This window comes from Typha angustifolia, chromosome 12, assembly GCF_048772165.1.
Source record: "Typha angustifolia cultivar Huaian chromosome 12, ASM4877216v1, whole genome shotgun sequence".
Lineage (NCBI taxonomy): Eukaryota > Viridiplantae > Streptophyta > Magnoliopsida > Poales > Typhaceae > Typha > Typha angustifolia.
Genome location: NC_133250.1, coordinates 484,646 through 510,312, shown reverse-complemented (window position 1 = coordinate 510,312; position 25,667 = coordinate 484,646). Strand labels below are relative to the sequence as shown.

At 36.1% G+C, this 25,667-nt stretch overlaps 4 protein-coding genes across 4 annotated transcripts; all 4 read left to right on the top strand.

Annotated features, from left to right (window-relative positions):
• The first annotated feature begins 1,604 nt into the window (after nucleotides 1-1,604).
• Nucleotides 1,605-4,006, top strand: LOC140772521 (uncharacterized). The gene is made up of 2 exons (XM_073114632.1): nucleotides 1,605-1,759; nucleotides 2,330-4,006. Exon 2 carries the CDS (start codon nucleotides 2,345-2,347, stop codon nucleotides 3,626-3,628), a length of 1,284 nt encoding a protein of 427 aa, XP_072970733.1. The 5' UTR covers nucleotides 1,605-1,759; nucleotides 2,330-2,344; the 3' UTR covers nucleotides 3,629-4,006.
• A 5,367-nt stretch (nucleotides 4,007-9,373) lies between these two features.
• LOC140772271 (uncharacterized) lies at nucleotides 9,374-12,575 on the top strand. The gene is made up of 2 exons (XM_073114256.1): nucleotides 9,374-9,675; nucleotides 11,795-12,575. The coding sequence occupies exons 1-2, from the start codon at nucleotides 9,487-9,489 to the stop codon at nucleotides 12,350-12,352; spliced, it is 747 nt and encodes a 248-aa protein (XP_072970357.1). The 5' UTR covers nucleotides 9,374-9,486; the 3' UTR covers nucleotides 12,353-12,575.
• A 657-nt stretch (nucleotides 12,576-13,232) lies between these two features.
• LOC140771971 (WAT1-related protein At1g68170-like) lies at nucleotides 13,233-15,376 on the top strand. Its single transcript, XM_073113825.1, has 7 exons — nucleotides 13,233-13,378; nucleotides 13,517-13,579; nucleotides 13,895-14,011; nucleotides 14,114-14,372; nucleotides 14,470-14,628; nucleotides 14,921-15,072; nucleotides 15,157-15,376. The coding sequence occupies exons 1-7, from the start codon at nucleotides 13,233-13,235 to the stop codon at nucleotides 15,374-15,376; spliced, it is 1,116 nt and encodes a 371-aa protein (XP_072969926.1).
• A 1,542-nt stretch (nucleotides 15,377-16,918) lies between these two features.
• On the top strand, nucleotides 16,919-25,574 carry LOC140772504 (polyadenylate-binding protein-interacting protein 3-like). Its single transcript, XM_073114604.1, has 15 exons — nucleotides 16,919-17,198; nucleotides 18,860-19,011; nucleotides 19,077-19,238; nucleotides 19,433-19,563; nucleotides 19,747-19,934; nucleotides 21,047-21,224; nucleotides 21,303-21,539; nucleotides 22,394-22,521; nucleotides 23,435-23,501; nucleotides 23,627-23,660; nucleotides 23,979-24,271; nucleotides 24,415-24,558; nucleotides 24,874-24,969; nucleotides 25,060-25,122; nucleotides 25,237-25,574. The coding sequence occupies exons 2-15, from the start codon at nucleotides 18,873-18,875 to the stop codon at nucleotides 25,264-25,266; spliced, it is 1,890 nt and encodes a 629-aa protein (XP_072970705.1). The 5' UTR covers nucleotides 16,919-17,198; nucleotides 18,860-18,872; the 3' UTR covers nucleotides 25,267-25,574.
• Nucleotides 25,575-25,667: the final 93 nt, after the last annotated feature.

Below are 25,667 nucleotides of genomic sequence, written 5' to 3'. Positions count from 1 at the left end.
AAAAGGAATCCTGATGATCATAACAATCTCCCCTCTCATATCAATCGCTTCAATTGATCACCATTATTTGATGCCAATGATTGCACTATAAGCATTCTCTTCAATCCCTTTCATTATTTTCTCACCTACAATCTTCCCTCCAAGAGGCAATGTCGTCATATTACCACACCCATCACAATCACATTTACTTTCTAGTTTTTTAACAAATGATAGGTCCCTTAGTAAATTTTTAATTTGTTTTATATTGGGTCTTAATTTAATATCCTGTGAAATATCCACATCTACTCTTGTGGACCTTAGTTTGATGCATACTAAATTATCTTCATTTGTTTTCAATCTACTTAAGCCTCAAGGCCATGTTCCCTAGTCAGAGGAATAAAAACAAGAACAACTTTTCCTTTTTCCAGTTAAACTATTCAGTGTCTGGATCTGACTTCATTAAATCAATCTAATCATGAAATTGTGATGGTTATTCATCAAATCAAGTTTTGCCTTGCATACTCTCATATATATTTCAAAATAAGCACAAAATAAATAACTATGTTTCCCAATTTGAATTTGAATTTGAGAATACTCACTTAAGCCTCATTAATTATTCTGACAATTAGGGCAAATTGTCTTTAAAAATAGGGTTAAATATCTTTTATCCGTGACACGATTAATTTTTCTATCAAATTTAAGTGAGCACTATATTTAATTATTTAACAACATTATCTTAAAAGTTCGTGTCTTTTGCCTAACCAACACAAAGGGGTTTAATCATTTAACAATACTAAGATAAGTATGATAGAAAAATTGACTGTCTAACTTTAATTATAAGTATAATGATTGATTTAAAATTTTTGCATAAGTACATCGTAAAATATATTTAACCCTAAAAAATATTCAGGAGACTCTCTAACATCCTAGAAGATGCTGATTAAATTAGAAATATGACTTAATTAATATCAACAATCTTTCTTTAGTATACTCTTGCCTTTGATATATAAAATATTCTATTTATCGGCAGTATTATAAATATAAAAATGTCAATGGGATGGTGCCGATTTAAACGAGTCGTCGTTGAATTAGGAAAAAAAAAGGTTCATATTATAATACTAGTAGCACTACTCTGTTTTTATTTTCCAAAAGAGATTAAAATAATAAATTTTATTTTATCTTATATTTTTATTATTTATGAATTTAAAGACCAGATATGGATCGATAAAGAGTCAAACATCTCTAGATATAGATATACGTCTCTAAACAATTGCTTCAAACCAAAGACCTTATGAGACCTGTGTTAAATCTTCGCACTGCCAAGCTGCTTTTCTAAGCCAACCGCACCGTTGAGCCGACGAAGCTATCAAGTTATTAAATAATTTTTTTATAATAATTATTTTAAATTGAAAAATAAATTTTGCAAGTGGATGCAATTTTTAGAAAAGGGTCTCAATTTTGTAGCTACCATCAACGCTTGTATTAGATCTCACGTCAGTGGGTGTGGGGGTGGGGGGGGGGTCCAAAAAAATGCCACCATATGTGTGCCGGACACACTGTCACACCATTATTATATAATACCTTGTACTGTTGTACATTGAACCGATCCTACTTATAAAAATAAATTAAAAAGAGGATTTAAAGAAGTAAAAACGAAAAACGCTTCCTTTCTTCCGCTCCTAGGCGACGCCAAGGTTGTTGTTTTGTCTTCTTCTCTCGGCGATTCCGGACCCATCGCCTCTCCACCGGAATCTTACCCCAAGTAGCGGAATACCAACCTGTGAGTCGCCCCAAATTCGCTGATTTGGTTTGGGTTCCGATTTCGTTTCGTCTTTGGGTTGCGTTTGATTTTGTAGAATTTGTTTTGTTTTATTTTATTTTTTTTGTTGGAGTAGCAATCGTTTGTTTTTGAAGGAATCTGTAGTCGAGAGTATAAGCTTTCAAATGGGTTTTCGTGTCTGAGCTAGATGGGAGTGTTGCTGTGGTTGTATGGTGGGTTTTCTATCTAATTTTTGATTAAAGGTTAGGTTTTTCTTCTTTCTTTTTAGTTTTTGTGAGTTTTATTGTGCTATTTTGGCACATTCGAGGGTTTTAGGCAGCTTGTAAACTTGCAAAAGATCCGAGACTTTGCTGTTTTTTCCTTTTTCTTTTTTTGCTTTGAGGGTTTTGAGAGCTGTGATCAAATTGATTCGCTTCAGCAGTTCTTGGTTACTTCTAGAGACCAGTCTAATCTGGTAGATTATAAGAAAGAAGGTTGGTAGGATCTTCAGAAAGGTGAAGCCTTTACCTAGTTGCTTTCAAATCTAGCTAGTTTGTTTGATCAATTTTTGCAATTATTGAGTCTTCCTAGAAGAAGAGGAAGAACATGGAGGGGAATTTTCCAGCAGGAAGCATGATCCCGGGAGCTTCCTATGGTTTCCTAGACTTGCAAGGCTCCATGCATATGCATCAACAACACTTCCCACGCCCATCCTTTCACCGCCCCCAGCAACACCCGGATCATTCCCAGAACCTGGTGCATCCACCGATGCACGAAACTTACCCTCTATCGATCAATCATATGTTGGAGTGCAGTCAGCAAGCCGGAGTTACTGTCATGGATTACACCAAAGGGGAGCGTGCAAAGAATTCCATGAGCGATGATGATGAACCAAGCGCCACTGAGGATGGAATTGACAGTCACAATGGCAAGGGGAAGAAGAGCTCGCCGTGGCACCGGATGAAGTGGACTGATAGCATGGTCAGGCTTTTGATAACTGCTGTTTCCTACGTAGGTGAAGATGTTGCATCTGATTGTAACAGTGGTGGGAAGCGGAAACATGCGATGTTGCAGAAAAAAGGGAAGTGGAAGTCGATATCAAAAGTCATGGCTGAAAGAGGCTGTTACGTGTCACCTCAACAATGTGAAGACAAGTTCAATGATCTCAACAAAAGATATAAAAGGCTTACAGATATTCTTGGTAGAGGAACATCTTGCAAGGTTGTGGAGAACCCTGCTCTTCTGGATCACATGGAGCACCTCTCTGATAAGCTGAAAGACGATGCCAGGAAGATTTTGAGCTCAAAGCATCTTTTCTATGAGGAGATGTGCTCCTATCATAATGGGAACCGATTGTGTTTACCTGCTGATCCAGCACTCCAGCGTTCGTTGCAGTTGGCTCTTAGAAGTAGAGATGAGCATGACCCTAGAAGGGGTTTGCATGAAGATATGGATGAGGATGATCAAAGTGCAGATACTGATGATGAGGAAGATCATGGTGATACGGGGCGCACATCCTTTCTGAAAAGAATGAAGCATGATATGGACCATGAAGAAGTGAGTTTTGGCTATTCTTCTGGTTCACAGAACTGCAGCAGAATATCTCATCCCCTAGGCATTGTTATGGATATGAACCAAGCTTTTATTGAAGGCTCTAACACCTCTTTGGAACAGAAGAACATGCTGAATTCTCATTTGCTCCAGCTTGAAGAGCAACACTTGCATATTCAGGCGCAGATGCTGGAGCTAGAAAGGCAACGTGCTAAGTGGCGACGATTTAGTAAGAAGAAAGATAGAGATGTGCAGAAAATGAGGATGGAGAATGAAAGGATGAAGCTTGAGAATGAGCAGTTGGCATTGGAATTAAAGCACAAACAGTTAAGAGTTTGATCTTCAAATGAAGAGAAATCAATAATGCATGATATATTTTTATGAAAGTTAGAAGTTTTAAGCTTCAGAAAATGGTAAGGGTGATCTGATAAGTTAAGTAGTTTAAGCCTTCAAAGCAAAGCCCTCTGTGTTCTGTCTCATGAGCCAGAGTACCAGTGGCCCTTTGATTGTTTCTGAAAGCATATGTTGCATTATGGAAGCTCCTCTTTTCCATGTGGAGATATGGGAATATCCAGACATCTAGCTATGTTTTTAGTGATGTTGCAGTTTGAGTCTGTGAGCTTTTCTCTTATCTTTTTGGGTTTATGTTTCATGAGTTTCTGTTGCTGCTCTTCTTACAGAAATCAGTAAGCTACTTATCTGATAATTTTGGTGCTCTCTGAATCCCATTTATTTTTTCGCAGTTGTCTTTCATATATGTTGAAGCTAGAAAGTTTTGCCTGATATATTTCTTGATTATGATTTAGTGATGTTGGGTTGGCAGTTCTCATCAGAATTTAGTATGAAGTTACTCAAAGTTCCTATGCTTTAACACTCCTACATACGAATATTTGATCTACTTCTAGGATACCAATATGTAACTGCCGAAGTAATGACGATGTGATCATTGTAACTGTCTTTTGTGTATGGATGCTGAATGAATACTTCAGCAGTTGGTTTCAATTAGCAAGATCTTTTTCAACTTATGCAGCAGAGTGGTCATTTTAGCTAATCCTTAATTCTCCAAGCTGTTGAATTTTGCCCGTGATCTTCGTTGCTTCTTGCGATCTTTCTAGTAATGCAAGTTGAATGAACTTTCTAGAACCAGTTCAGTATTATTGAAGGTACACACGAGGTATGCCTATGGGCTTAGCTTAGACAAGTTATACAACAGTGATGGCCTTAAGACAACTTATTATCAGAGGCATGCTTGAAGTGTGCTTTTGCAATTATGATTACCTTAAGATGATTTATGTAGTAGGAGGTCCATTTGAATTAAGAAGCTAAAAGAACCACTTAAAGAAGTAGACTTTAATTTTGAACAAAAATTCATTGAGGAAAGGAATATGGTGTTTTGTGGTAGGGGAATCAAAACTAAAGTGAAAGAATTTTTCTTTCCATCTGTGAGGTTAAGTACAGATTCCATAGGTAGGAGAATAACTGATATTTTTGAGAAATGTCAATAGATGCTATGAGAGATTTGGATTAGGAAATGCATTCAACATAAGGCTGTATCATATGAGGAACGAGTCAAGCACCTGAGCTTGAGAAGTACTGCATTGTGTGTGATCTGTTCAAGTTTACCTAAGTTTGTTAACAGCTAGATTTTTACAAGGTTGTCTCACAAAACCAAGTAAAATCTTTGTTAGTTTAGCAGAACCTTTTTTAAGCTCATCACGTTGTACAAGGGGCTCTGCATTCAATTCTACTATCTAGCTTGGTTTAGGTAGTTGGAAGCCTGTCATATTGATCTTTATCCTGGAAAAAAGATTGATGTAGGAATAAATGAGGAGCCGATGATTCTACTAAAGAGCCTGACATAATCGTTCGTGCAATTCTGAACCTTTAAGCTGGTGAGAAGATGGGAGACACATTAACTAGATTGAGATGGAATTCACTATTAGATTCAGATTTTTCTTCACTAATTAGAGGATGTATATACATAGAGAAGGTGCTTAGTACTTCAGAAGAGCTAACGGATAGGGAAAAAAAAGATAAAGAATTGATGTCATAGATATCAGGGAAGCAGGATTTAGGGTTTGGTAGTGACAACCGAAAAGGGTCAGTATTGCGAGGGACACGAGTTGAATCATACCTAGTACTAAATTTCTCAGAGATCTGGTGTTACTTGGCAATGTGCTTTTTGTGGTGATGTTAATTATGCACTTCTATTAGGCTGAAAGCCAAAATAGCCTATGAATTCAGATTATTCTCAGCAATAAGTTCCCCTAGTTGGTTGATCATATTTTTGGTTGGAACAGAAGTAGCTCCTCGGTTGTCCTTGATACTAGTTCCGTTCCAAATCTGGCAGCTTTCATCAGCCTTGTTGGTGCTAAAATGACAATCTTTTACAAGTTCTTTTGCAGATCCTCTTTCTTTCTGCACTGCAAGTTTGGAGGACAAAGTGAGTGCTCTCTTAGATCTTTTTTGTTGAACGTGAGGCAAAAGACAAATAATTAGTTTTCAAAGGGTTTATCTGTAGACAGTCCTGCATGGTGCATTACCTGACATGAAACCACATCTTATTTGAAGACAGTGATAAGAAAAAGTTATATATAGGTACAGTGTCCTAGTGCTTGAACAGTACTAGAACATGCTTTGCCTCCAGTTTGTAGATAAGAAAAGCACTAATGTGAATGTTTGTTGCATGTCAAATGTTTGGTTGAAGAACTTCATCTTACAAGATATTTTGTTGGTTGTAACAGGGAGGTTAGAGTGGAAGCAAGAGATACTGTCTTTGCTGCATATTCTTGCTTCTCTAGGTTGTTATCTGTCTTGATGTGCACAGAGTAAGGATAAGGTAGTCACTTCAATTGTATTCCTTCTTTCAAACTTGAACATATGAAAACCAATGTCTGCTTGCTCCTTAAGTTCATCATTAATTTGAGGTTCATCTGCTGTGTATTTAACTGACAATTGGTATTAATTATTTGTAATTATTCCTAATGGGATGTCTTGGAGGATAACCACAATCTTATATGGTAAACTAATGAAGAAAAGAGATGTATTCCACTGCAAGGCTCCTGTCAGTGATCATTTGCATGCAACTTGTTTCTATGCTCTAATTATTACTGAGAGGGAAATGTGGACCTAATATATTTCATTATAATTCTCTGTACCTTTCAATGATGCAAGGGATGAGGGCCCCAGAATTTCCTATTTATATCTCCACCAAGATTGGTCCTCTCACTACTAGTGCCTTGCACTTCAACTGAGCCAATAGTTGTTCATTTTATTGGCATCATATGATTTTGCAGTAGATTTATTAGTATAACTATAACCACATAATAGAGATGGGAGTTGTTATATCTTCATGTTAAACAGAGAAATAGAGTTATAATCACATGAATGATGTGATATAGCCATTGATAAAAGTTCCTTTTTAACATCCTTCGAGATGTTGTCAAGATGTAGCATTATCCTATGTTCCAGAGTTAGGAATATAATATGTGATACTGGGTATTACTGTCATTTTATTAGGAAATCCTAATTTATAGGCAACATTTAGAGACCTCTCTGAAGGTATTCAGAGCATTCACCTATTTCGAATAAATAGGTGAATTTTCAAAGTATTTAATAGGTTAATGAGTTTTCTTTTGGACAAAAAAATTCACACTCAAGGTCGGTGATTTTTTTATAAGTGTAGTTGCAATATAATAATAACATATTATATATCTATAACTTCTGACCTTGATACTGAATTATTATTTTTTTATCTATTTTTGTAGAAAAAGTTTGGAAAATTCACCTATTTATTTAATATTTTTTTTTCCAAACAAACATATTTCTCCAAAACGTTTGACCATTTTTCACCTAATATATCCTAAGCCAAGAACCAAGATAATCTCTCTTTTTTTAATATATCAGGAACCAAGATTTTTTTTGTTTGCCGAAGACTAGGTATGGATCGGACAAAAAATCAACACTCTCTAGATACAAAAGCACTTAGGCTCCACTAAATTTTTACCGATATAATAAATTGATTAGGCTTCAAGCCATGTGCTCGCTAAGCAATTTCTTTGAACTAAACACTGCTAAGCCCTACTCTAAGCCATCGCGTTATCGAACTGTTTCTCCAAGCCAACTGCATTACCAAGTTATTAACCGAGTCGAGTTATTGAACCAAGCCACCGAACCATCAAACAATTTTCTCCATAATAATTATTTGGGATTGGAGTTAATCCTATAATTTTCTTGGTAATGGTGAAAAATACTTATCAATTTTACTAGAATTGGTTGGAAGTAACCGAGATGATCTATCCTCTATGAAACCAGAAAAAGAAAAAAGAAAAACAGATTCTGCAGCTCTAATGCAGGAATTTCTTTCATCTTATACTTGCCTGCCATTATTTGGCAGCAAAATCAGTTAGAATATTTTCAACCTGCTAATGATAGGACAGCTAATTAAGGCAGCTATTTCTGCAATCCGATTTGGAGACAAACTGGCCCCTGAATCAAAGACCCACAAGGGAGATAATAATCCAGTTGAATTATTAGAACATATTCTAAAATAACAATAAAGAGACGACCAACAGGAAATTTCCAAGAAGATAGAAAAAAAATGGTGAGGCATAAAAAAGAGATTGAGGTTACATAAATCTTGGGAATAGGGTCACCAGGACCTAATAAAATACATCTAGACATTACCTCGTTTAGCTGCCTAATTACCTTTCCAGAATACATGTAAAACTTTAACATTAACAAAAGAGTCTAGAGTAGCACCACACTGGCAACTAAATTGCTTTACCTTCATAGATTGCCCATCTATTTCTTTAGAATTTTCACCAACTCTACCATTACTCGTTCCAAGCCTAGCCTAACAGCCTAACCTCTCCATGCAAAGCTCGCTCGCTTAGTATCAGTTCCCATGCAGCCGCTAGCGTCGAGTCATCCTCCGCTCGAAGTACTACTCTAGCACCTCCTTGATACTCACTGCAACCCTCAGATGATCCACTTCATCTTTAAAGACCATTGTATTCTTTTGCTGGACAAATGACCAACTATTTATAGATACAAAGACACTTAGGCCTCACCAAGCTTTTAGCTGTCTAGTTTAGACTTTAAGTCATATGCGTCGTCGAACAATTGTTTCGAACCAAACGCCGCTAAAACTTGCTCTAAGCTGTTTCTCCAAGCTAACCCCTTCGAGCCATTAATTAAATTGAGTCAAGTCACTAAACCACTAACCACTAAATAACTTCTCCACAATATTATTTGGGATTGGAGTTGAATCCATGACATCCTTGATTATAGAAAAGTTACCTACTAACTCTACAAGAATTGGTTAGTTAATAATTTTTTTCATATCGAAGGAAATTTCTTATTATTTTTGTTAACCTCTTTAAAGTTAATATTTCTTTGTACAAGAGCCTCGTGCGACTTAATATTTTTTGTAATTTTCAATTGCCAATAATAATAAGCTCTAGTATATACCTCTATATAAATTATGTGCATTTAATATTTTATTAAAGTAAACTCTGCATTGACTTCAAAAAAACCTACGCACTCAATATTACTAACGTAATCCTTCAAAACTTTTATTGTTTGCACATATATTCTCTAAATAATTTAATAAAAAAAAAGATAAAAATAACTAAGAGAAAAGTATGGAACTAAATAAATATATTTATCTTTTGTCTATAATATTAATATTAAATGAGCATAATTTAAAAGAGTATATATATACAACAAAAAGAAAAAGAAAAAGATCTAATGACTCTCGTATGCATGCGACGCACACGCGAAAGCCAAACACTTTGCCATTTGGAAAGCGTAACATCATTGGATCCTTTACAAAGAAAACCCCCAAAAATATACCGTCATCTCATATCCAATCTGTGCTCCAGCACAAATGTCGGAAGCAAAATCACCTGCACGTACGGATGCAGCACTTTCCTACGATCCGGGGATACTTTTCAGTTTTCACACCGTTACCCAGTCTACGGATATATATAAATAGCAATAATTCTTACAACCGGGGTTGGAGGCAATCTATTTCTTCTTCCTATAAACCCACCGGTCTTCCCCCCCTCCTCGTTTGCCGAGTCACCTTCCCATTCCATCCCTCCCCTATTCATCTCTTCGTTGCTTTCCTTCACCTTTACATTTCTATATAGAAATTTAGAGAGAGAGAGAGAGAGAGAGAGAGAGAGATAGCAATGGGAGGGTGCGCGACGAAGCCCAGAGATCTCAAGGCGGAGGGTGACGCACCGCCGCCGGTGGAGAAGCCTGCGCCGGCGGCGGCGGCGGAGGAGACAAAGGAGGAAGCGTCTCCGGATGAATCAGGAGCGGAAGCCGACCAGGCTGACGAAGGCCGACGTCGATCGCTCGGCGTCTTGTTTAAAGAGGTGGGTTCGTTGTTTCCCCTTCGATTTCGTGGATACAAATCTTTCCTTTATTCGTCCTCCTCCTGATTTGATGGTAAATGATGAAAAGGTCGGATATTTAGGTTCAAATGTTTTGGAATAGTAGATTCTTTTTCTCTGTCTATTTGATCTATCTACTCTTCGTATCTTTGCTGGTAAAAAGGATTGTAAAAGTGTGGGTGATAAGTTTCGATTGCGTTATTGTAGTTTTGGTACTTGATGTGTTCGATTAGCACGATTTACGGAACGTTGCAGTATAGTCATTGTCTACTAGATCTGTATAAATCTTATCTTAGATGGCCTTGATCTTTAGAGATTTTTTTTAAAAAATGTGTTCTACTGCCATTGTCCATTTCTCTTTTAGCAGCACTTCTAGTTCTTCTTCTTTCAGAAGGATAAGACAGCTATTCAGAAAATACCTTTGAAACCATCTTCTTGTTAATCTTTTCTTTATGATGCCCAGTTGTATTTTTAGAATATCTATTGTTGTACAATGGGGTTTGACTAATAAGGGTCAAGAATTGAGAAAATATTTACCATAGAAAGTATCACTTAAGATAGAATTGTCTAATCAGAACTTGAATTAAAAATAGTAGTTCTTTTTTCCCCCAGTGGGCACTCCATTGTTTGAAATTTTAAGCCCAGTGGATGCAGCATTATTGACCATGCAGGACAAAATTAGACCCCTCTTCCAAATTGCAGTGCCTACCTACCAGGAGACATGGCTTGATTGCGAAAAATATGACACCCTCGTTTCTGACCCACCTGTATCTTGTTGAGTTAACAAATTAGCTCTGAATATTAGTGCACTTAATACGCAAGTATGAACCCACCTACGTCAATTATAAGTTGGCATAAGCTTTCAGCACCAGCTATTTTAGAGATGAGTTAGCGGGCCAGCCTATCTTTGTTGCTCTTTTGGCTTAATATCCATCAGTTCCAATGAGGTAGGTTACTAGTTGAAGAAGATGTTCTGGTGATTAGCAGTTCTTTCATTGTACAGAATGTAGAATGTTTGATTTGTAGCTAGACAATTGCTAATTTTAGTCCTAACACACCCAAAAATGGTGAATTATTTATCATAATCTGGTCTTGCTCTTATGTTAAAATGCTACAGGTGCTTTATGATTTTTTATTCTTACTGAGTTCTGATCCTCTATAATGTAGCCCTAGACATGAGTTGATATTATTATATTTTTCTTTATTAATCTATACGTGTGAGGAAGGTCATTAATTCATTAGAGCCATGTTAGTAGTGATCATGTGATCATGTGATCATGTGATGCAAAAAAGAATTGGCCTACTTTAGCTTTAGGGCATCAGATAGCCTTTTCTTTTCATTGTAGTGCCTGCAATCTTCCTTTCTGGTGCAGTGCTTTCTGGAATCAATACATTCTCTCATTATCCAGCTCTTCGATGTCTTTTTGTTTTCACTTTAGATGAAAAAGCCTGGTCCCCTTTTACCCCACCTGGTCTTTTTGTATAGGCTTTGTTTAAGGCTAGTGCCTTTGAGGCACTTCACTTTTAAGGTAATGGCAGCAAAGCAGCAATCCTTCCTTTTATTTGTTTAAACATAATGATTATTTTAACTATTTGTTTATGCACACAATAGCAGTGCTCACTGGTCACATCTAACTTCACTTTGCTCATTTTCTATTGCTGACTTTGCGCATTCTGTTATAAAGCTATTGCACATTGTATGTCAAAGTGGAAGACTTTACAATGATGTTGCTCATGGAGTTGAAGCAAAATAATATGCAATTGCACGCTATATCTTTTAAATAATGCACCATGGAGATGTTGGTTCAACTTTTTAGGCCATTATAACTGTTAGTGTACGAGGATTTGAAAGATCACTCATGCACTCTATTATGCTTTATTGTTATCACGGAATGTTTTCTTCCTAAAGAAGTGAAAACTTAATACTGTTCCAGTTATACCGGTGTCGTTAATATTTGAACATAAAACATTTATTTAACATGAGCCTTTTTAACTATTTAAGCACTATCTCAGTAGCAGTTGTCATGCACTATTATCTAGAACTGATGGAAATTATAACTATGTGAAAATCGGAAATCATGTTCAAACTTCTTTTTTGCAGAATGAAGAGAGCACTGGGTCTGTGGAAACTGAAAAGAATGTTATAGAGGAATCTCTCACACCACCTGTGCAGGAAACAAAGGAAGAAGTGCAGCCCAAGAGAGAAGATTCTTCAGTACCACCTGTACAGGAAACAAAGGAAGAAGAAGTGCAGGTACCACCTGTACAGGAGACAAAGGAGGAAGAAGTGCAGGTACCACCTGTACAGGAAACAAAGGAAGAAGAAGTGCAGCTCAAGAGCGAAGAACTTACTTCAGAAGAATCAAAACCAAAATCTGTAGTAGAAGAACCCTCTGCAGATGAATCGAAACCGAAAATTGTAGTAGAAGAACATGCTTCAGAAGAATCTAAACCAAAGATCATAGAGGAAGACCCATCAAATTCCACACAAGAAGAATCTGTTCCTTCCACAGAAGTTTCTGAAGCCACCATAGCAGAAGAGAAAATTGTGGATTCTGAACCTGCTGCTGAAGTTCATTCAATTCAAGAAGAAGTGGAGTCTTGTGTCGCTGTCCCGCCGGAAGAAGTGGCTGCTGTGGTGAAGAAGAGTGACGCCTAGTCGTCTGGATTCGTCTTCATCATCCATTGCTCCTCGACAAGATGGGAGTTTGCTCATATCAGAGATGGTGTCTCAGATGAAGTGAACTGTTCTTATTTATTAAGTTCTGGTTCTAAATGTTTATGTAATGATTTTTAGATTTCCGTAGTTCTGTTTGTAATTTATGTTGGATTTTACTTCATTTCCAGGTGTGAATTCATGTCATTTTCCCTGTTTGAAGTGATTAATTGATTTATTTTTCTTTTTCACTAAGACGCTCATTTTTCCTTATACTCTCTCTCAAACTTTGTAATAAGTGGAGAAGATGCTTAACCCGGTGGATTTTCCAGCTGCACGAATTTGCTACAGCCGGGACACGAGGAAGCTACTAATTGGCAGCTAGCACAGAACACGGATGGAGGAAGCCCATAGAACCAACGCTGCAGAAGATCTACAGCCCCAGATACCACTCCTAATACACGTAACAGCAAAACAAGAACTAAACACGTCCACTTGTACCGTGTCAGGCTACACCATCGTGCATGGCCCCCATCTGCAACTTTACAAAATTACCCCTCCCACGTGGCATAATTGTTTGCGAAGACCAACAGATGCCCTCTCTCTAAGCCCAAACCCCTTAAATTTGCCAACCAACTCCTGCCGAGTACCACGATGTGGCAAACTCCTACATCCAGACTGCAGACCATCCACCTCCTCACCAAGTCTATGCACATTTACTCTCTACCCAAGCCTTCATCCATCACCATTACCAAGCAAAGAGAGAAGAGAGAGAGAGAGAGAGAGAGAGAGAGAGAGAGAGAGAGAGAGAGAGAGAGAGAGAGAGATGGGAAGAAGAGATTATTATTTGAAGGTAGTAGAAGGATTGAAACCTCCTGCAGGAATGATGTTGATCCAACTCGTGTTTGCAGGGATAAATATATTATACAAGCTTGCATTAGACGATGGAATGGATGTTAGGATACTTGTTGCCTATCGCTATCTCTTTGCAATGGCGTTCTTATGCCCTCTTGCCTTCTTTCTGGAGAGGTATATACCATATATATATATATATATATATATATATATATATATGTATACCATTAATTAGTTCTCTATATACATGTTTCTCGATTGCAAAGAAGTTATAATATATAATTAGTTGATTTCATGCGTACATGATTGCAGGAAGAGCAGACCGAGATTGACATGGAGGATTCTGATGCAGTCTTTCTTCTGTGGCTTATTTGGGTGACAGAATTATTCTTCTTATTTTCAGAATATTACTTTTTTATTTTTCCTTAGGAAGTGATGGGAATATTTTTAGAGGGATTTTATCAAAAAAACACCATAAATTTTGTCTTTATTACTCTTTATAATGTTGTCTATGCATAACTAGAATGCATATGAATCAAGGTCAAAAGTATAATATTTAAGAAGGTGGCAGAGTGTCATGTATACATGGAATTTAATTATATTGTAGTCCTTTTGGAGAAAGGTTATTGCTTTGACTACAATTAATATTCTTGTTGGTCTCCAGAACTAACACTATTATAACTATTCTAGGGGGACTCTCTCTCAAATGCTCTATATAAACAGCATGAAGCTGACTTCAGCTACCTTTGTCTCAGCAATGACAAACCTAACTCCTCCAATGACATTCATATTGGCAGTCTCTTGCAGGTCTTACTGCTAGAATGATCCTTCAATAAAATTTGACATATAGTTCTCTATGAGACAAAAGTAATGCATCTAATAAAGTTTAGTTTCCTCTTATTGAGAAAGGCTTGAGAGTTTAGAGATTAAGAAAGCAGGGGGGCAAGCCAAAGTAATAGGGACCCTTTTGGGGTTAAGTGGAGCAATGCTTCTTACCTTCTACAAGGGAGCAGAGATCAAGCTTTGGTTGACAAGCATCAACCTTCTCAAGACTGACAAAGCCTGCAATCAACAGTTAAATCTTCACCGCGAGTCTGGTAATCGAGTATTGGGTTCATTTCTAGCAGTTGCCAGTTGTTTCTCTTATGCAATCTGGTTAATTATTCAGGTGGTATTAGCGCGACGATGCTACTTCGAAATCATGGAGTACATAATTCTAACTTCAATTTTTTTCCCCCTCCCTATGTTATTGATTTGAACTACAGGCAAAGATAGCAGAAGTTTATCCATGCCACTATTCAAGTGCAGCACTGACATGTATGATGTGTGCTCTTCAAGCTATCATTTTTGCAGTTTCGACGCAGAGACATACGAAAGAATGGAAATTAGGCTTCAATATCAGACTGCTATCTGCTGCATATGCTGTAAGAGAGCTCTCCTCTTCCATGATCTAATAATTGTTTCCAATTACTACTGCATGACTGATGTAAGTTTATAACAACTATGAAATTTCTGCACAAGAGTGATACTGTCATAAAGTTAGCAGTCTACACTATTATGCACATAGCTATCTTTCTTTCAGTACTGTGTGGCATTGGCTATTGCATATCTTTCTTTATGAGCTGTTTTTATCTTTAACAGCAGTTGATATACAATCAACTGTAGCGTATCTTTTTTGGCAAATAATTTTGAATACCATCTTCTGATTGATTTCAGGGAATCGTTGCATCTGGATCGATCTTTCCGCTATTGGCATGGTGTATACAGAAGAGAGGTCCACTGTATGCCTCTGTTTTCAACCCTCTGATGCTTCTCTTCGTCGCGATATTAAGCTCGATTTTGCTCAGTGAAACTCTACACATTGGAAGGTTGCCTAATATCTTATCTATGAATCATAGTTTTAAGCTTAACTTGTAATTTTCTTTTCACCTGTGTAATGTTCTTCTCTGCAGTATACTTGGTGCTGTTTTGATTGTAATTGGATTATACATAGTGTTGTGGGGAAAGGGAAGAGAAAGAGGAGAAGTACATGAACAATTACAAGTGCAATCGACTATGGAATCAATTGAGATTGTTGCAATTCCTTCTACAAATCCATCTCCTGGTAATAAGAGTTTTTGTGATGCAGAGAACAAGGGAGATAAATTTGAGGCAGAGGAAGATGGCCCCTGATGTGATCAAGATTTCTGTAGCTCTTTGTGCAATCTATGTCATGTAATTTGTTGAATTTTATTTCACTTCCAGATATGAATTCATTTGTCATTTTATCTCTCTTTAAAGTGATTAATTGATATTTTTTTTGTTCACTAAGACACCCACTGTTCCTATACACAAAACATCAAAATAAAAACCTCAATAAAATCACCAATATAGCTCATTGGTTATGAAGTCATCGGTTTAATTTTCCCGTGAATATTAGAGTTGATATTTAGCATTACATGCATGTATAATTTGAGTTCATTGTAACTATTTATCCATTTTCTTAAGAGGATTGATCCGGTTATTCAATTTATATATTAAATTAAGCTAACATTTTTGTCTGACTTAATGATTATCTAATGGCTTATAGCCTTTAAAAAGAAAACTAAAAACCAAATGCATCCTGAGAGTTTCAATAAATATGCATACAAAAACCAAGCATTTTAGGAAATATACATATAAATGAAGCTTTAGAATGATATATACATGTGATTTTTTTAAAATAAAAATATAGTACATGCCAAAAAATAAATAAAAATAATGATAGACCTTCATAATAAATTAATAAAAATATCTACTAGAAAACACCCAATGTTTTTCTTATTGTATCATTTATACCCTACTTATTAGGAAGGTCTAGGTGCAATTATTCTTTGTATCTAATATGCATTATGGACTGTTACTAATGGGCCAATCCTTGGCCCAAATTTGAAACTGGCCTTAATCACATACATCTCACAAGGGATCCTCTACATCTAGGAAGTATGAGTTTTCTGTATACGCGGCAAACAACTATTAATTTTTGTTAAAAATTCCATTAAATTCCATTAAGATTTCTTTTATCCAACTTCACAGCAATTATCCAAACGTCACCACCACCGTCTCGATCAAAATTTTGGCCTCAATTTGCAAAACGGTATTTATCATTTAAAAAATTATTTATTTAATTTTTATATGAATATATATATTGAACTCTTATAGCATATTTAGTTCTTATAATTATTTCTTTAATAGATCATCAATATATAATTTAATTATAAAATAAATAGAGGAACTAACACTTCTCCGTATATAGATTGGATAACTAAGTCAACTCTCGTAATAAATAAGCCATAATATATTCAATCAACAACTTAGTTTCTTTTGAAACACTCACCCATTATTTTATCTCCTCAACTTCTAAAAATTAATTTAATAATAATTAAAATAACCATTTTGCCTCTAAATTAGACTAACACTAAGCATTGTTACTATTTTATCTATTATTTATTATGTTAATATCAACTTTATATTAAATCAAATATAATTATTATTTATTGTACTAATTTTCAACTAAACAATTTTTTAAATTAAACAACGAAATAATTTTTTTTTAAATTTAAAAAGAAAAGAAATAAAAACGAAGGAAGAACCAAATTAAAATTATCCTAGAGAGGCAAATTTACCGGAATTAACAGTCGAATAAGTTCTACGATATCCCAGGATAAAATATAACAACCTCAGGGACAGAGGGGATTTAGGTTTATCTCCGCCAATTTATTCTTCTCGAGACGCCGGTTAGGGTTTGCCCTTCTCAGTCTCAGATCGACTTCCTCTTAGGATTCTCGCTCTCTACCCCATCGTCGACCCCATTGCTCTCGATCCCTGTCAGGGTTAGGGTTAGGGTTAGGGTTAGGGTTAGGGTTATCTTCCGTCGGTGCTTTCCTGCGGGAGACTTGGAACCGTGATCTGGGAGGAGGGCGACCTCGGCTTTTGGTGGTTGTCCGAAGTTGAGAGCTCCAAGTAACCCGATCAGGTAATCTCGAAGCTTTAGGGAAATTTAACTTGATCCCTTCTCCGAGCCTCTAGATCAGTTATCTTCTGCCCCTTTCTTGAATCCGATGGTTTGATCTCCTGCTTGGGTGCCAATTTTACACGCGTTTAAAATTCGAATGCGATTGAAGCTCTTGTCTCTCTCTTTACGGACTGGATAGTTGATTAATTCATATACTGGTCATTCTAAGGAAGAATCTGATGGGGATCTTGACGTTTTTGCCAGTCTTAAAGTCGTAAGTGAGTTTTGATCTAATTATGATCGGCTGAGATGGTGCATAAGAATTAAACGATGGGAAGTTTAGGAAATGGATTTTATTTTTATGAGCTGTTAATGTGTTAGCTATATTTGTGTTTTAAGTTGTAATTGATAGACCTTGTCTTCTTAGATAGTACTTAATTTACTTGAATTTAACCTTATTCCTGGTCATTGTTTAAAAGTTGAAGGCTTAAAGCAAGGTAGTTAGAATCAGGATATACGAAGAATAAATTTCTAGGCACAATTACTACTTAGAATCGTAGTGTTAGGAGGGAAATATGAAGTGTTGTTGAAATCTTATGGCACATTGTCAAAATGTTTGGGAGTTGAGAGATCAATAATGCTTGTCAAATTTTGAGGTAGTTGTAACTTTGTTGCTCTAAAACAAGACAGCATTGCACGTTTTGGCTTAACATTTGAATTTTAGTGAATGACTAGAAATGCCTGTGGATAGTTAAAACTTTAAAATCAATCTCCTTTTTCCATTTGTTATACGAAGAGTCAAGTAAGGCTAAATACTGGGATGCCTCATATAAGGCTAAATACTAGTCCCAAGGCTTTTTTCATATGACATGCTTCTTTATGCAGTACATGATAGTCACCTTGTGGAGTCCCACCAATGAGCCTCAAAGTTTAGGAAGGACTCACCCAGAGGGTGACCAAGTCGTAAAATAATCTTTTTTTAACATTTTATGTACAAATATTTCTTCCTCTAGATTTCACCTTATAGAGTGCTACCCCGTTGGCAGTAAAGGTGTTATTTTATGGGATACAGATGATGTCAGTATAGAAGGTGGTCATGCTAATCCAACTGGAGGAACCACACCTTTTACAAGTGATGGGTGATCATAAATTCTTTTTCTTTTTTATAGATTCATGCATTCATATGTTACATATTTGTGACTTGTGAGGATAAGTTACTTATGTTGATTGAATGTATATCTCAAGGTCTGATAAAAGCTTAAACTTTTGAACTTATTGTTTTTAGTTAAAAAGTTAAGCCTTAGGATCTATATCCAGGAGTTTAGATTTCACCCTATTAAACTTTAAAGGTGTCTCGTGTTGTTAACTGGACTCATTTGTTGAAGCATTTGTAAGGCGGACCTTGGAAGCTACCATTGTTTTAATTTACTTTTTATCTCTTTGCTGTACATTTAGTTGGACAGCTTGGTAGCATGTTGAACAAGACCATATATCTGAGAAACCTAAAATTGTAATGTTCCATAAACTTCTCTCTTTGTTCTTATATATTCCTAGAAGTTTCCCCCCCTTTATTGTTCTTATACACCTAGAAATGTTCTTCTGTTTTCTTGGTATCTATGTATCTTACATCAAATTTGAATGCAATGATGACACTACATGCTAATTGATGCATACTTTGACAGAGTAAAGTATAGAATGAATTCACAACAAGCTGTGCCTCCTAGAAGTTCTGCCAATGGATTTAGCCGTCGAAGAGTTGATAGGGAACTTGGGGAAAGAACGGAGAATAAGATGAACTGCACAAAGTCAACATCCAGTGGTTTTGGCAATGCAGGTGAAAATGTGAACTGCTACTCACAGTGATGTTCTAATATTAGTTCTCACAGCATGTTATGACAGGATTGTCGAGTGGAAGCAAAGTAGGAGGATGTACAGGTCCTTCACATGATCGACTTATATATGTCATGATGCATCTTATTGGGCATCGTGTGGAAGTACATGTTAAAAATGGATCTGTGATCTCTGGAATCTTTCATGCAGCTGATGTTGACAAAGATTTCGGTATGTTCCCTGCGATATGCATCATGCTTCTATTCTATTTGTTCATTGATTCAGATATTATTGTTTTGTTGTTCTCTTCACCCAATCTTTGTTTTTTCTATCTGTATTCACTGGGTTGGATGAGAAAACATGACTGATTGTTGGGTCTATTTCTCACTATTATGTGTTTGTTAACTACTTAGTTATTGCTGTAGGAATTGTATTGAAAATGGCTCAGGTGACAAAGGATGGTACTGTCAGAGGGCAGAAGCCTTTTCCTGATACTGTTAAAAGGCCCCAGACTGTGATCATACCTGCAAGAGAACTTGTTCAAGTTCTTGCTAAGGTTCCTCTTGTAACTCATGCATTAATTTACACGCCATTTACTCACACTTGTATTGGCTGATATATCTTTCATCCCTTAATCTTAAATTAGCACAATTTGATGCTATGGCTTTAGTTAACTAATTGTATATGCATTCTTCCTCTCAAAATGTTGGTAATGTTGCTTTTTTTAATCAATTATCAGGAAATAAACCTAAGTAGTGATGAGTCTGTAAATGGGCATGCCCGTGACAAGCGCAAAGACTTCATGATAGATTCTGCCATTTCTCATTCTCATCATGTTGAAGAGAGGGAGCTTGAGCGTTGGACTCCAGATGAAGATGATCCAGAATGTCCTGAGCTGGAGGATATATTTGATGGGACACGGAATAGGTAATCTTAGTATTTATCTAGTTTTCTGTACGATACTATTAGTATTTATTTCTGTAATCGGCTGTACCTTCTTTATCATTGTGAGCAAGGTTTTAAGTGTTGCGCAGTATTCTGTGTGCCACTCAGTACATCTAATGCCAGTAAGGTGCTGGCATGAGTTCTCTCTTTTTGCCTGATATGTCTGTGGCCTCATGGTTCTACAGACTTCTCTGTTTGTGCTCCATATTCACGGTCATTCCCATCATTGTCTAACTAAGCTTCATCATTGCCGAAACCATCCACCACCACAATTGCTGTAGGAGGAATATAAGTTGATGTCGTCCCATTTACCATTGAAGGTTCTTAAGTATAAAACCTGAATTGATCAGGTTGAAGGCACTTAAATCAATTCTTTCCAGGTTTAAAGGACTTAAACCTGAATATGGGATTAAGTAGCACTGAAACTTGATTTGGGCTTAAAACCGGCGAAGTTAACAGTTTCAGTGCTTTGGAAGGGACCCTCTCTAGATGATTCATATCCTCTTGGTTCTTCTCCCTCCCCCTCTCCACTTGATGGCAGCTTCTATGATGACTATGGCAACGGAGAAGGTGGATGGACTCAATGATGCCTCTCGCCTTTCTTTTGCTCACTTCTCGCTCTCTTTGTACCTCTTTTTCACTCTTTTCTCTGCTACAGATAGGATGCCACCATGAGATGTAAATCCTTGATAAGTTCAGTACTGATGGTTTTGCATTAAACTATCATATCCAGTCTGCTAAAACTTTTGAAATTAAGGTTTTTTTGCCTTCTTCAAGAAGGATAAGCCAAATAGTCATTCACAAATTTTAATATTTTGTAAATTTTTTATGATATGCCACTTGTGAGTTTGTTTTGAGGTTGTCATTTGCTCCCAAGTGAGCATGCTTGTAAATTTTTATTTCCTAAATAGTGTTTCATATTTAATGGCTCCATTCTCATTAACCCTGTAATATTCTCTTTATATGATTAATTTGAAAATAGTATCCTCATCCATTGCTTTCTTAAACAGTGCATGACTTTCCATCTGCTGCTTTTATTTGGTTAAGAATAGGTTTATCTGCTAAACTTTATTTTATATTTTTATTATGCCTAGAAATTGGGATCAGTTTGAAACAAATAAAACCCTGTTTGGAGTGAAGAGTACATTTAGTGAGGAACTTTACACCACGAAGCTTGAGAGAGGTCCTCGAATGAGAGAAATTGAAAGAGAGGCTGCAAGAATAGCTAGAGAAATGGAGGGTGAACAAACAGAAGATCTTCATCTAGCTGAGGTGAATTCTGTAATCTCATACTGACCTCTAGATGTTACCTTTTTTGACTTTTTTGAGACATTTTAGCTACTGTTATAGGAAAGAGGCAATTATTTTGATGGAGATCTTGATCTTGATGAGGAGACAAAATATTCTGCAGTTCGTAGAGAAATTGATGTTGGCAGATTTCCAGGAAATGAGAAGTCACATGCAGATGGCCACAGTAGTGGAACTGTTGGAGTTGGCCTTGGTTCTCTGTCTACAAGTACTTATGTTGGTTCTTTTAGCAGGAAAGCTAATAATGAAACTCAGGAATCATCTACCTCTTCATCAGTTGTATGGACTTAAATCACTATTTTTTGCCCTCTGTTATTTTCCTTTCCATTTTAAAATATTTGGAGAATTGCTTACTGTTTTACTTGTCTAGTATACACTAGTAGATTATATGATCTTCGGAGCTTTCTGATTTGGGAAATTATTTAATCTGCTTTGTTGGTTCATCCAAGCATTAATCTTGTTGCCAAGTTCAAATTTTAGAGTATTTAATCAGATATGATACCGTATCACTTGGTGCACTTTTGTTGATGTAATTGGTTTGTCTCAGGCATACGGTATACTACAGGATTCCAAGCTATTTTGTTGATGTAATTCATCTATACTGCTTTAGTGTTTGCATTAGACATCTCGTTACAATCTACCTCTCCTTGATCTTAGTCACAGTTTGACCAATACAACTATTAAATTAGTATAACAATAACATATAATTATTGGAACTAATAAAATTTTCAGTTGGCTTGTCAATGTGAAAGTAGATTTGACAAACTGGTTCGATGTTCTTTGCTGTCGTATTATTTAATGTTTTGCTGTATATCCTATTGATGCTTATTTGTATTGAAAGGAGAATGATAGCTCCACATTCACATCAGTGTTAATCTTGTAGTGCCTTGCATGATTTGGCAATGTGGTATCACATCAAACATTTATGAACAGATTATTATTATGTTAAGTTGATGAAACTTTTATTAACTTCATTACTATCTGAATTTTATATCAACATGATCAGAACCTATGAAGATACTGAAAAGGGATATCAAAGTCATGAACAGGATTAATGAAGTGTCTTCTCAATTATAAACACTTGCTGTGTCCAGTCTATCTTTATAAACCTATCGTATTGTTGTGATGTGCAGGAGGACGAATCATCTTCCCAATTATCTGCTGATAAGAATGATTTTCTTATTGATTCAACTTATCATGCTAGTCAGCAAGAATCTGACTGTATTGCAAAGAAACCGCTATCCATGGATAAGGAGAGCAGGTTTGTAATTCATCTCCTTCTGGGATCTCATACTAGTCATAATTGGATTTGAGAATCAGGGAGGTCCAGCTGCACTTAATTGGCCCAGGTTCATTGAAGCTTGGTTTTCTTGTCTAAGAATTAGAGTCAAGTTGGTTTGTTTAGTTTCAGCTAGAAATTTATCGGACTTAATTTGGAACCTTGTCAATCATTAGCTAATTTAAATTGCTGACTAGTCTTAGGTGAGATTAACTAAAATCAAAGTATCTCAAGCTTATTTGCAGATTGAGTCGAGCTTGAATTTCAGCTCCTTTTTGGTTATTGATATTTGATAAATCAATGTAGTATTGGGATTATCCATTACAGTTAGTAGAGGACTAATGGACATTTGAACTTCTGGTAAAAGAATATTTTTAATTAGATATATTTTAACAATTAGATCGAGTTGGGTTCTTTTCAGCCTTGCTTTGTTTACGTTTTGTGGTTTTTTAAAATATAAAATATAAAAATTATCATTTTCTAATAATTTGAGCTTTTAGATTATTTTGTGAGTTAACACGATATCAAAGAAGAGGTTCTGATTTTGAACCTTAGTAGGTCCATCTCTTATTTAGAATATAAGAATCTTCACCCAGTTAAATCATGTCCACATTTTTAATCTATCAAAATGTCTCATCCCCTAAGTGAGGAAGAATGTTATATATAAAGTATAAAAATCAGTATTTTCTAACAACTTAAGTTTTTAAATTAGTTGGTGAGTTAACAGCTTGATCCAAGCTTGTAAGTCTAAGCTCATACTGTTCATGATGAACTTATGGTTCTTCTGATTTATGACAACTATAGTGAGAATATCTTATAGTTGTTACTTTACTTGGGATATTTTAAGCCTTTGATCCATGCAATTCATAGACCTGAGATGCTGAATGTATTTCAGGTTGGATAAGAAGCAGATCAGAGATCATTGTGGGAAAATGTCTGTCATTCCCAGTGAAGAGACTGCAGTGAGATATTTATCATATTTTGATCAGCGTGACTTTATAAATGCATTTTATCATTATATCTCTTTTCTTGCATATGTTCTGTATCACTTTTCTTATTTCTGATCAACTTCATTCAACTTATGCAGCATTCAAATGAGGGTAAACCATCAATATGTGAAGGTTAGAAATTCTTTTATGTTAGCTTACATTTATGCATTTTTCTTACCTGTATGATTTTGTATTCTCCTATTTGGGTGTTGTTGTATAACTTAACGGAAGGATTTCTTTTTCAATTTGTGATTTTATATTGAAATTGAGTTTCTTTTTTCTTCTTTTTTTCTTTCTTTTCTTTTGGTTCATTGCATGCATATTACCTTTTTTATCATGTGTTATGCAATTTGAGGTTACTTTAGCTTGTTCTTGCAAAGATAATCATTTTTAATTAAAAGAAGGATGAAATCATTGCTTCTAATAAGTGTAGTGTTACGTATGTTACAGTGGAACTACCGTTGGCAGATTTGAAGGGATTGCCTTCTAGTTCTGTTGAATATGATTCATCTTCTGGACAAGGAAATAAACTTCCAGAAAATGAATTTTCAGATTCTACTACATCTGGCAAATTATCAGTTTCAACTGTTCCAGTAAATTACTCTCTGCAACCTGGTAGTTGTACACAATCTACTTCTGATTGTGTTGGTGCTACCTCAGTTTTAGGTGGTACTGGTATATCACCAAGCTCTTCAATGGGATCTTTCTCTTCAGAGAAATCAACATCGAATTCCAGTGCTAAGGTTAGGGGACAGCTAATTAAGTTCTTTATATATTGCTTTTGATCTTATGTCTAAATTGATTTTTTGTTTCATGGGCTTTTATCTGTATGTGTCTCATTACTAAGTCTGAATGATTTTTTAACCAATGAGTATTCATGAAGCAGGAGTTCAAGCTGAATCCCAATGCTAAGAGTTTCACCCCATCAGCTTCTTTCAGGCCACCTGCACCAGTATCTGATGGATCTCTTTATTATACTAGTAATATTCCATCTGTCCCGCATATGCCTGGCCTACCTGTGGGTATGGGGGTGAGATCTTGAACTCAAGCTCTTCTTGTTTTGGATATTAATACTGCTTCTACAGAAAGAAGTTTGAGAATCCTTTCTTCTAAAATATTTATGGCTTTCTTTGATTTTCAGCAGAATGGATATTTGGGCTTCAGATTTGTGTTTTTCCTCTATTATTTCCAGGCCTATTTTATTCTATTATATTTTTTTCTTCGGGTTTTTAGAACATCTTTATATAATGGCTTTTGTAAGTACCTTAAATTTATATAATGGTTTAGATTTGCTACAAGTTTGTCCCACTAGAAGGTCCTTTCTAACATAGAACTAACTCTGCAGATTGGAGCATCCTTTGGCGGGCACCAACCTGTTTACAATCCTCAGGCAGCACAGATTCCTTCTCCTCAGGGTTATATCCCACCTAATGCACCTATGGTTGGATTTTCTTCTTGCCTATACACAAATTTGTTTTGTTTAGTCGGAACAGCTTGCACAATTATTCTAATATTGTCATTGTATTTGCAGTTTGGGCAGCAGGTTATTCTTGGACAGCATCGGCCAGTTTATTATATGCCGACCTATCCACAAGTAAGTAAAGTTAAATTTTCTGCCACTGTTTTTTTCGTTTTATGTGAGAATGTTCAATCGTCATCTATGAGCTTGCGTCTTGTGCTGATACGGAGTTTCCAATTTGCTTCACAGATGGCACCATACGGAGGGAGAAATTCTTAGTGAGATAATATGATATCTTCTCCAACAGTAAACATGAACCTCTACTGAATGTGGCACTAACCTGGAACCTACCATTGGAAGGATCATACGCCCATTGAGATTGACATCTTTATCAGAATGGTGCACTGATGATTTAATGCGCCAGAAGATTCCAATAACTTCAGCAATCACCAGGTCTAGCATGAATTGTTTTATATAGTGAAAAGTTTGTAAATTATCACACACAATGGATCTCTTGATGACCGTGGAGACAGCGTGAATGTTAATGACCCATAAGATCAGATTGTTATTTTCGCCTGCTTTGCTCTTGGGTTCTTTTTACCTCGGAAAAGGATCACTTTTTTCATTCCAACTGGAACAGGAGCGATTGCGGGTTAGAATACTTAATAAAGTAGTAATTC